The sequence below is a fragment of the Patella vulgata genome, chromosome 5 (assembly GCF_932274485.2).
Source record: "Patella vulgata chromosome 5, xgPatVulg1.2, whole genome shotgun sequence".
Classification (NCBI taxonomy): domain Eukaryota; kingdom Metazoa; phylum Mollusca; class Gastropoda; family Patellidae; genus Patella; species Patella vulgata.
This window is the reverse complement of record NC_065883.2, coordinates 21414077-21426612: the sequence shown is the minus strand read 5'-3', so window position 1 is coordinate 21426612 and position 12536 is coordinate 21414077. Positions and strand designations below refer to the sequence as shown.

At 33.4% G+C, this 12536-nt stretch overlaps 1 protein-coding gene across 2 annotated transcripts; it reads left to right on the top strand.

The window, feature by feature from the left end:
- Positions 1–7111: 7111 nt before the first annotated feature.
- LOC126821286 (uncharacterized) lies at positions 7112–9806 on the top strand. 2 transcript variants are annotated; one of them, XM_050549691.2, is made up of 2 exons: positions 7112–7204; positions 7923–9806. In XM_050549691.2, the coding sequence occupies exon 2, from the start codon at positions 8019–8021 to the stop codon at positions 9516–9518; it is 1500 nt and encodes a 499-aa protein (XP_050405648.1). In that variant the 5' UTR covers positions 7112–7204; positions 7923–8018; the 3' UTR covers positions 9519–9806. The 2 variants fall into 2 exon arrangements, with proteins under 2 accessions (XP_050405648.1, XP_050405647.1); XM_050549690.2 differs by having other exon boundaries at positions 7116–7248.
- Positions 9807–12536: the final 2730 nt, after the last annotated feature.

Here is a 12536-nt window from a genome sequence, read left to right as displayed (position 1 = left end):
GTGGAAGGTCAGCGTATTGTCTAACTTGAACTCACTGACTCCGTAACATTATTGTGGGTATGGTATAAGCTGAATTTGATGAGATGCACATATCTCGTATGACTATTTGGTACTTACAGTGTTAGACTTTGTCGTAACGTTACGGTCTCCATTCATCAAATCGTCGTTGGGGCTATAATACGATTTTGAATCAAGTTATTTATCACTGAGGGACTCAAAATTAGGTTTGATGTAGCTCTGCTCATTTACAGTGACGAATTTAACGGGCTCATGGGTTCCAGCTCCCTCCTCTAGAAATTTCACAGCACCCGCATGGATTGTGGCTAATTTTGTGGCAGAGGTATTTCTAAATGGCTCCGACACAAGTGCCTGAAATGACATGAAATCACGTTTTCGGCCTCCAATTAAAATTTCTTAGCGGGAGAACCCCCTGACCCGACCCCCTTGCGGGGCTTCACGGTCGGTATCAGCCCCCCTCCCCACCACCATGGTTAATCCGGCGTTGATGTTCCCTCTTGTGCAGCTGCAAGCGATAATTTCTGAGCAAACATCCAACAACCAACCCTAACAGGCCCTTGAGATCCAACAAACAAAATAATTATTGGGCTTGTTTGCCCACACCTGGTCTTATGATTCATACAAGACCTGATAATCTATCAATTACAGGCATTTGACAGAAAGGGAGATAATTCTTTTTTACCGTTAATGGATTTCCACAATTCTTTATTCACCCATGACATTTGTGTTTTGAGCATTTTTATTTACATCAAAATCTGTCCAATAAACTGTTCATTGCCAAGGATGAAGGCATGAGGTGTTTTACCAACTATTTAATTTTATGTCAACTTCAGAATTGTTAGTACACAAATAGCATTTATTTGACAATTTTGACGAATTTCATCTGGCCCTAAATCAATAAATTGCAAACATTTTGCTTGGAACTCCCAGATTTTGTCTTCCTGGCACCATAAGCTTTCCAAAAATGTATAGTTTTTCTTTTATGGAAGACCGTGTAGCGGAGTTGTGTTTCTAAGCTAGCTAGAAATTTTGGCTGCAGGCCTACACCTCCCAAGCTAAATTTCCCTCATGTCATCCTGTATAGCAAAGGCATATGCCTGTCTTAATTAACCCAGTACTAAACACAATTTACTTGTTTAATTTTTCCAGCATTTTTCAGGATAGCTGATGGGATGCGGGTCAAGTTATGCCACTTGTCTATTTAATTATTTACCAGTGAAAAATCGAATTAACTTCACCAAATTTTTACTCATTATAATGATTTTTTTTTTCTGTTCATATTATTTCTATGACATGTGACAGTGACTGTGAATATGAAAGCTTTAATATCTGCTTAGCAGATCTAGTTCTTATTATTATTCTTCTTATTATTATTATTTTTTTTTTTCCAATTTGATTGTATCTCAGAAACTACTTGTCGGATTGATTCGATGTCTTCGGTTTTACTGGAAAAGTGGATATGACTTAGAGATTAAAGCTATTTCGAACGTTCTGCGACAATGCGAAATGTCCGAAATCGTCGAATTTGTCGATTTTTGAAATATTGCCGTAATATTAACAATAATCGTCGGATTTTAACATTGGATACATTTTGACATAGCCAGAGACAAGGCACATAGCCATGGTTCTTTAGATTTTTGATTTTCAACGAATCGTCGGAGATATTAGGCGCCAAATTTTGAAAATTTAAATTTTTACAAAAAACTTTTTTATTCATGAATATTTTAATGTGGTATTTTACCCAGGGTTAAAGAGTCATCTGATTTGACCAAAAATGGCACCATTTTTTTGTCATCGTAAATTTCCTTGACCCCCATTGGCTAATTCAGTTTTTCAGTCCTGGATTAATTATTTATTGCTCGATTTGTATAAAACAAAGTTCATATGCTCCGTAATCCAAAATGTCATTTTTTTTGTTACCGGTAAAGTTACCTTTCGGCAACGGAAGTGACGTAAATTTAGCAAAAACTACAATTTTGACAGTTCGGTACCACTTTTTGAAAGCAAATACTATTTTTTTCAAATCTGGTATGACTGAAAGTGTGTGCCCTGTAAAGGCGCAGAAAACATCGGGCTCAGTTTTTTTAATTTCGATTTCGTTTTCGGGTCATTTTGATTTAAAGGTGAAAAAAGGTGAAAAAATGAGCTATTTACAACCCATTCAGGCTTTTCATATTTTAAAATATTTCTTCGCAACTTTCATAAACTTGTAGCATTAATCCATACGAAGAGAATCTATCTCAAAATTAGTTTGTAATATGAGCAGTTGCCGAGAAATGGTCAATTTTGCATGAGTCACTCTTTACGCTATTGTGTCTGTAAAAGAGTCAATTATTATTGGATTTTCATAAAAGTGACACCATTTGATGCGTAATGTCAATTGTGACTAGTTCAACTCAATTTAACATTTTCCATGTCACCGGAAATGACGAAATTTGGGTAAAAACTGTATTTATAGCCTTAGAAACAAATAATTTATTGAAATGAGTCGTATTTGTTGTTTGTTTAATATTTTGATATTTGATTCTAATCAACTAATAGAATGAACCCATACGATCATATAGGTATCACAAAATGGTTTCTAACTTGTTCAGTTGTAGAGAAATAGGTAATTTTCAACAGGTCACTTTTCAAGGTTTTTTGTCCATAAAAGTGTCAATTATTATTCGATTTTCATGAAATTTTCACTATGTGATACCTAATGCCATTTACGATTTCATACAAGTAATTTAAGATTTTCATTATCACCGGAAGTAACGTCATTTTGGCAAAAACTGTATTTTTAGCTTTCAAAACAGATATTTTATTCAAATGAGTCTGAGTTGTTATGTTTTTAAAATTATGATATTTGATTCCAATCAACAAATAGAATAAACCCATACGATCATACAGATTCCAGAAAATGGTTTCTAACTTGTATGGTTGCAGAGCAATTGACGGTTTTCTACAAGTCACTTTTTAAGGTTTTTGGTCTATAAAAGTGGCAATTATTATTCGATTTACATAAAATTTTCACCATGTGATGCCTTATGCCATTTCTGATTTCATAAAACTAATTGAATATTTTCATTATCACCGGAAGTACTATACACTTACATGTAACAAATATATAAAATGAATTGATATTGCTGGATTTGGTTGATTCGGCGTCCATGTTATTTGATGTGTGCAATGATGAGGTGGAAACCTGTTTAATGGTTTCATTGGTACCGGAAGTGACATATGTTTAGGGTAACGTGGCACCGGTGAAACCCGTCATTACTGCATCGCAGTTCTAGTTCTTCTTATTATTATTTTTTTTTTCCACTTAGCATATCTCAGAAACTATTTGTCGGATCAACTCGATGTCTTCGGTTTTACTGGGAAAGTGGGTGTGACTTAGAGATTAAAGCTATTTCGAACTTTTTGTGACAATGCGAAATGTCCGAAATCACCGAAGTTGTCGTTTTTTGAAATATTGCCGTAATATTAACAATAATTGTCGGATTTTAACATTTGAGACATTTTGACATAGCCTGAGACACGGCAAATAGCTACGATTGTTTAGATCTTTGATTTTCGATTAATCTTCGAAGATATTAGGCGCCAAATTTTGAAAATTTAAATTTTGACAAAAAACTTTTTTATTTATTAATATTTTTTTATGGTGCTCTACCTATAATTAAAGGGTCATGTAATTTGAGCAAAAATATGAAAAAATTTTGTATCGATAATTCACCTTGGCCGCTATTGGCTAATTCAGTTTATGGGTTCTAGGTTAATTATTTATTGCTCGATTTGTATAAAACAAAGTTCATATGCTCAATGGTGCAAAGTCTCAACTTTTTTATTACCAATAAAGCTTTCTGTCAGCAGCGGAAATGACGTAATTTTGACCAAAACTACAATTTTGGCGGTTAGGTACGTCTTTTCGAAAGCAAATATTATTTTTTTAAAATAAGTAAAAAGAAAGAAGTTGCGCCATGTAAAGGGGCAAAAAAAGTCGGAAGCCGTTTTTTTAATTTCGATTTCATTTTTGCGCCATTTCGGTTTAAAGGTGAAAAACGGTGTAAAATTGAGCTATTTACAACCCATTCAGGCGTTTCATATTTTTAAATATTTCTTTTTGACTTTCATAAACTTGTAGCATTAATTCATACGAAGAGAATCTATCTCAAAATTAGTTTGTAATATGAGCAGTTGCCGAGAAATGGTCAATTTTGCAAGTGTCACTTTTTACGCTATTTTGCCTGTAAAAGAGTGAATTATTATTGGATTATCATAAAAGTGATACCATTTGATGCGTAATGTCAATTGTGACTAGTTCAACTCAATTTAACATTTTCAATATCATCGGAAATGACGTAATTTGGGCAAAATCTATATTTATAGCTTTCGAAACAAATAATTTATTCAGGTGAGTCGTATTTGTTATTTATTTAAAATTTGGATATTTGATTCCAATCAACTAATAGAATGAACCCATGGGATCATATAGATATAATAAAATGGTTTCTAACTTGTTCAGTTGCGGAGAAATAGGCGATTTTCAACAGGTCACTTTTCAAGGTTTTTGGTCCATAAAAGTGTCAATTATTATTCGATTTTCACAAAATCTTCACTGTGTGATACCTAATGCCATTTACGATTTCATACAAGTAATTTAATATTTTCATTATCACCGGAAGTAACGTCATTTTGGCGAAAACTGTATTTTTAGCCTCCAAAGCATATATTTTATTCAAATGCGTCTGATTTGTAAAGTATTTAAAATTATGATATTTGATTCCAGTCAACGCATAGATTGAACCCAAACGATCATACAGATACCAAAATATGGTTTCTAACTTGTACGGTTGCAAAGAAATATACGATTTTCTACAAGTCACTTTTAAAGGTTTTTGGTCTATAAAAGTGGCAATTATTATTCGATTTAGATAAAATTTTCACCATGTGATGCCTTATGCCATTTCTGATTTCATAAAACTAATTGAACTTTTTCATTATCACCGGAAGTAATGTAATTTTGTCAGGATCACTTACATGTAACACATGTATAAAATGAATTGACATTGCTGGATTTGGTTGATTCTGCTTCCATTTTATTTGATGCGTGCAAAGTTTGTGCATATCTATTTATCGGTTCCATTGGTACTGGAAGCGATGAGTTCAAGGGTAACATGGCACCAAAAGTGACATAAGTTCAATGGTAACGTGGCACCAGTGAAACCCGTCATTACTGCTTCGCAGTTCTAGTTATTCTTCTTCTTATTATTATTATTATTTTTCCATTTGAGCATATCTCAGAAACTACTTGTCGGATCGATTCGATGTCTTCGGTTTTACTGGGAAAATGGGTTTGACTTAAATTTTAAAGCTATTTCCAACGTTCTGCGACAATGCGAAATGTCCGAAATCACCGAAGTTGTTGTTTTTCGATATTTTGCCGTAATGTTATCAATAATTGTCGGATTGTAATATTTGATACATTTTGACATAGCCAGAGACAAGGCACATAGCTAACGTTCTTTGGATTTTTTTATTTTGACGAATCTTCGGAGATATTAGGCGCCAAATTTTGAAAATTTAACTTTTTACAAAAAACTTTTTTATTAATGAATATTTTTATGTGGTAGTTTACCAAGGGTTAAAGGGTCATCTGATTTGACAAAAAATGTCAACATTCTTTGTCACCGTATTTTTCCTTGGCCCCCATTGGCTAATTCAGTTTTTCAGTCCTGGATTAATTATTTATTGTTCGATTTGTATAAAACAAAGTTCATATGTTCCGCGGTTCAAAATGTCATTTTTTTTTTGTTACCGGTACATTTTCCTTTAGGCAACGGAAGTAACATAAATTTAGCAAAAACTGCAATTTTGAGAGTTCGGTACCACTTTTTGAAAGCAAATATTATTTTTTTCAAATCTGGTATGACTGAAAGGGTTTGCCCTGTTAATGCGCAGAAATCATCGCGCTCAGTTTTTTTAATTTTTATTTCGTTTTCGGATCATTTCGATTTAAAGGTGAAAAGAGGTGAAAAAATGAGCTATTCACAACCCATTCAGGCTTTTCATATTTTAAAATATTTCTTCGCAACTTTCATAAACTAGTAGCAATAATCCATACGAAGAGAATGTATGTGAAAATTAATTTGTAATATGAACAGTTGCCGAGAAATGGGCAATTTTGTATGAGTCACTTTTTACGCTAGTTTGCCTGTATAAGAGTCAATAATTATTCGATTTTAATAAAAGTGTCACCATTTGATGCCATTTGATGCGTAATGTCAATTTGAACAAGGTCAAACCAATTTAACATTTTCAATGTCACCGGAAATGACGTAATTTGGGCAAAAATTGTATTTATAACCTTCAAAACAAATAATTTATTCAAATGAGTCGTATTTGTTGTTTGTTTAAGATTTTGATATTTGATTCCAATCAACTAATAGAATGAACCCAAACGATCATATAGATATCATAAAATGGTTTCTAACTTGTTCATAAAATTCCCCGTGTGTGATACCTAATGCCATTTACGATTTCATACAAGTAATTTAACACTTTTACTGTTACCGGAAATAACGTCATTGTGGCAAAAACTGTATTTTTAGCCTTCAAAACAGATATTTTATTCAAATGAGTCTGATTTGTATTGTTTTTAAAATTATGATATTTGATTCCAATCAACAAATAGAATGAACCCACGCGATCATACAAATACCAAAAAATGGTTTCTAACTTGTACGGTTGCAGAGAAATAGACGATTTTCTACAAGTCACTTTTCAAGGATTTTGGTCTATAAAAGTAGCAAATATTATTCGATTTACATAAAATTTTCACCATGTGATGCCTATGCTATTTCTGATTTCATGAAACTATAAAAATACATATACAGCTAGATATATCTTGGGGTCGTTATAAAATTTTACTTCACATTTATGAAGCTTTATGATATATCATAGAAATAATTTAACAGTTCTGTGGTTTTATTCGGAGAAATGGGTCACTGTGGTGTAAAAATTTCGGTATACTTTAGTTAGAGGGAGGCAACTCTACTTCAGTTGAAAAAAGCCTTGATAAACGCGACTATAAAGAGAGTTATTACCCATTGACCGCTAAATTTATTTTTAAAGTCCAGAAATTACTATCTTCTGATATAATCGTTCGTTCGTTTCTGGTGTTTTACGTCCACTTCCACCTAAGGTGATATCGTAGACAAGTCTCTTCTGATATAATGGTGCACTAAGGTTTATATATTTTGCTCCCCGCCTTTCAGTGAAAGCAGGGAACTATTAAACGGGTGTGCCGGACTGTTGTCCTTCTCACGCTTTGGGACACAGCTAGAGAACAACTTAACTATAGTACTAAGATAGATATAATAATATTACTAATAATACTAATGATACTATTATTTAAATATTTGTCATTTTTATTAATACTCTATAGGCTTATGGCTATACATTCTTACATGACACATCCATCCAGTAAGACTAAAAACTATTTCGTTTTGGAATATCAGTATTATATAATGCAGGGCCTACCACTTTTCTCGACTCCAGTGTTTGGACAAGAGGTTGGAAGTGAAATAGGTTTTTTTAAGGTCCTTTTTTCGGCACTGCCCGAGATAATGAAGATGGGCTTATGTAGACCTACGCCATGCTGTGTGCTCTGCCCGCTCCATTGCACATATAACCATTGAAATAAAACATACCCTAAGTTAGTCTCAAGATGACCAATGTATTATGCGAACAAGACTTTAAACCCTATTGGTGCATTGATATCTATATAATAGTCGAACTAGAACTCTAGAAGGAAAAAAAAAAACAGCAATAATTCAAGTTGGATGAAAGATTGATTGATATTACAGAATAATGTCTTAGTTGTTACATTGTAAATCTAACACTTTTCTATATTATTTCAGATTTGTAAAACTTTTAAACTGGTGATTGAATTATCCTTGTTTTCTGCTTACCAAGATTTTATTTTCTGCTTACCAAGATTTTATTTTAACCACATTATGGAAACACAAGGATATCTTGGCATGGTGATGTTTGCTATTCTATCACTTTTAAATGTGGCAGTAGGCAGACACACAAATGTAGCTGTGATAGGCGGTGGTGTAGCTGGACTAGCTGCCGCTCGTGTATTATCTAATGACAGACTGAATCGCTTCTTAGTCCAGGTTTACGAGGCTAAAAGAGAGCGCTATGGTGGCCGAGTCTGGACTAAAAGAAATCTGTCTGCAAACTCCAAAGAGATTGAAGCAGATTTAGGAGCAATGTTTCTCAATTCTAAAATTAAAGATAACCCACTGATAGAATTGGTTAAAAGGTTTGAAATTGAAAAAGATTCCATTGGATCTCTTGAATTTTATACATCAGGCAACAGCAAGACGCATCAAGGTCCTGATCTAATGGAAGCAATGAGAAAAGCTAAAGAACTAATGCTAGGAGCGATAGAGAAAGCGAAACGAAAAGGGAAAGATATTTCTGTGCGTGATGCAGTTAACCAGGAAATTGTTGAACAAGGTTTAGAGGAGAACAGTTTAGCTTCTTTAATAATAAAGGCCCTACCTTCATACAATATCAATGATTATTCAGCTCTTCTTTATGCTCCAGATCAGTTAGATTTTGGTTTTGATACAATTGTAAAATTTGGGCTGGCAGAGCTTGTTGATAGAATAGTAGGTGGATTTGAAGCTGAAGCACCTCTTGATATAAATCTTCGACACATTGTGCGACAAATTAAAGTGGACGACAAGCGTAAGCAAATTCTTGTCAGGTTTCGTGACGGACGTCAGATATCTGTTGATGCTGTTATAATGGCCGTTCCATTGACAGTTTTACAGAATGACTCGTTACTTTTTGAGCCGCCTCTTCCTAAAGCATTTTATAAGACTTTTCATCAATTAAAATTTAGGCAGTCCGAAAGAATTGTTATTGAATTTGACGAGATGTTTTGGCCCCAAGATAAAGGAATGTTTGTTATGACCCCAGAGCATAGTTCGGATGCAGGAGTTTTAACAACTTGGATCAATTTGAACAAAGTGAACAATAAAGCGTATTTAGCTGGGTTAATAGGTCACCATGCTGTGGACAAATTTTATTCGATGACTGACGAAACTCTTACAGACATCGCACTAAATCGGTTAAAAAAATTATTTGGAGACGATGTAGTTCACCAGCGTAATGTTACAAACTTTTTGCGGTCTGATTGGTTAAAGTCATTACACATAGGTGGCTCTGGTGTCTATCCTTCTGTGGGAAATACAAGAGAATTATGGGATGTGTTTGATCTGCCTGTATGTCCAGGTATTTATTTTGCAGGCGAGTATACAACACTTGATGGAGTAGGAGCGTTGCATGGAGCTTATAATTCTGGTGTTAAAGCAGCAGAAGCATTAATGTCGGGTTATTGTGAACAGAAAGCTAGAGAAGAACAAGAATTAAAAGAAAAGAATCTAAATGCGTCTGAGAGATCAAATAAAACAGTTGACTCTAAAAAAGATGAATTGTAATTTGTAGATAATACATGCAATGTATGTAAGAATTGAAACTGGTGCAATTGTGTTTTCTTTAAAAAAAAAATTCATATAACACCAGTTTACTTGTAACATTTTTACTGTTTGATAGTGTTACTAACAATAACTAGAATCACAAATTAAAACTGTTATTAAATAATTTGTAATTACCAGTAGGATTATATTAAAGTAAATTGTTACCAGTAAGTAATTTGTAACCAGTAAATCCAGAACTTTTAGTGATTAATTTCAATTTGTTATTACCAGTAAATCTGTTACCAGTTAGACTGTTATTGAATAATTTGTTTTATTACCAGTAAATCTATTATTAAATAATTTGTTTACAAGTACAATGTAAATCTATTATTAAATAATTTGTTTACCAGTAAATATATATAATTAAGTAATTTTTTACCAGTATGTCTATTATTGAATAATAGTCTAGATCGTTTAGTAAATAATTTCAATTTGTTATTAGGCCTACCAGTAAGTCTTTTATCAAATAATTTGTAATTAACAGTAAGTTTATTATTAAATAATTTGTAATTTACTAATTACCTATAAGTTTATTATTAAATAATTTGTAATACCAGTAAGTTTATTATTAAATAATTTGTAATACCAGTAAGTTTATTATTAAATAATTTGTAATGCCAGTAAGTTTATTATTAAATAATTTGTAATTACCTGTAACTGTAAGTCTCTGTTCAACACAGGTCTTCACAGTTTATATGTGTCTAGGTTGTATTATTCATTTTATTTGATTCACATTTCATCAGATGATATAACTTATAAATAATGCCATAGACAACACAAAACATTACATTCCTTTTGAACTAGTTTTATTAAAATTCAATGTCAGTTGAGTTTTAGTTATTTTTATATGTTACTTGTACCAGATTAACATCTGACATAATTTGTTTGAAGTGAGCATTTCGATCATATTAACTTTATTAAGAAAATTAGATTTTTTTATAACAAAATATGCTATTTTAACTGCATAAAATCTTTAAAAAGCAGTTTTTTAAAAGTTACATTATGAGTTATCACACTGTGCTTATTAATATTGTAGTGAATTACCATATGGGAAAGCATGTGGAGATGAATCTGAGTGGTTTCAGGGTAGGGGGGTTGGATGGCGGAATGGTTAGCATGTGCATGCTGTATCATAAGGTCTGTCATTGAGCCAATTGGCGTGGTTTCGATTCCCCGGTTGTATGTGACAAGGAGTAGGGTCGCCTGTCCAACTTTGTGGGTTTTCTGCGGGTCCTCTGGTTTCCTCCCACTGTTAAAGACCCCTACGCACAAGCGAATTATTGAAATAAAATTGAATGATATGTTAGTCCCGAAATGACGTAGTTTGTGTCAAGTTGATATTAAATCCCATTTCTCTCTCTCAGGTTTCAGGGTTATAAATGAATGAAATTCATAGCGATTCAATATGGGGTTCCGACATTTTTTATACTAGTGAACACATATTTGCAAATTATTGAGGGGTCTTAAGCGACGACCATGGGTTATAGCCATTTTGAAGATCATTAATTGGTATGCGTTGGTTAAGTGGGGCTTATGCCGACTTTGCAACATTCTTGTTGCAAGTGTGCTTATGTCATCAAATCAGCAACCGAGGACATCTGAATTCGGAGCGCCAGTGTTAACTTGAAACTGATGGCAATTACACTAAACACATGACTGTTGATTTATTTAAATGGTAAATACCTTAGAAGAAGCCCCTCAAAGGCATGGTCTGTCTTGCCACAATTCTATTACTACATAATTGTTGACATTTGAAAAGTGGATGCCTTCGTTCGCTTTGCCTGTTTATAAAGTCACATGACACATGTCTCTTATCATGTGATGTTATTTCCAGACATGTAAGAGCGCTCATGTCAATGGCAACTAGTTGTTGTGGATATCAGAAAGTTAAACTGGAACTAGTTGCTTTGAGTTGGAAGAGGCACTCAGATCAGTTGCTGGAACACCATTTGCTCACTAGATTACATTCTAGTGAAATAGATAAGGAAAACTTATTGTATTAAGACTGGTTCTAAATGTAATCATAATATATCATGCCTTTTCATACATCCACATTGAAATGTGGTCGTATATTGTCGTTGCGACCTTTGGTCCATCCGATAATTACATCCAGAGTTATGGATCTTGATCACTCTAAAAAAAACTCTACCGGTTAAAGTTAATATCCGATTGACTTTAAATTTATACACATTGTTTAAGATCATGAGACAAAAAAGCCTATTGATTTTCAACATTTTCTGTTAATTACTGCCAGAGCTATGGTCCTTGATCAATCTTGTGGACGTTCTAGAGGCTAAAGTTAAACATACATTATGCAAGAGCTAAAACTGTCTATTGAAGGTGTTTCTTTAGGCCTGAAATGTTACCTAAATTATTAATTAGACATTAATTAATTTATCCAGACCATAATCAACTCTAGATGGCATCGCTAGCCTGCGATCTTAAGTGGATTGTGATCCGATTTACTGCCTAACTTTCCTTCTCGATTAAACGATTAAATGGATAATCAAGACTATGCTGTTTAACGTACTGACTTTAGTAATGATGACCGAGGCTGGGCAGAAATTTTATTCGCTTAGTTCTCGGTTCATAGTGGATCAATTTGAATGAAATTTTCCGCAAATTGCCTTTACGTTATCTAGTTTTTATACGCCCACATTGAAATGTGGTCGTATATTGTCTCTGTACGTCGGTCCGTCGGTCCGACGTCCACAATTGCTTGTTGACGCTCTAGAGGCTAAAGTTAATATCTGATTGTTTTTAAATTTATACACAGTGTTTAAGGTCATGAGACGAAGAAGCCTAGTGATTTTCTTTAAATTGACTTTAAATTTATACACAGTGTTTAAGGTCATAAGACAAAGAAGAATCCTATTGATTTTCAACAATTTCTGATAATTACTACCAGAGTTATGCCCTTTGATCACTTTGAAATACCTTGTGGACACTCTAGATGCTAAAATTAATATCTGATTGACG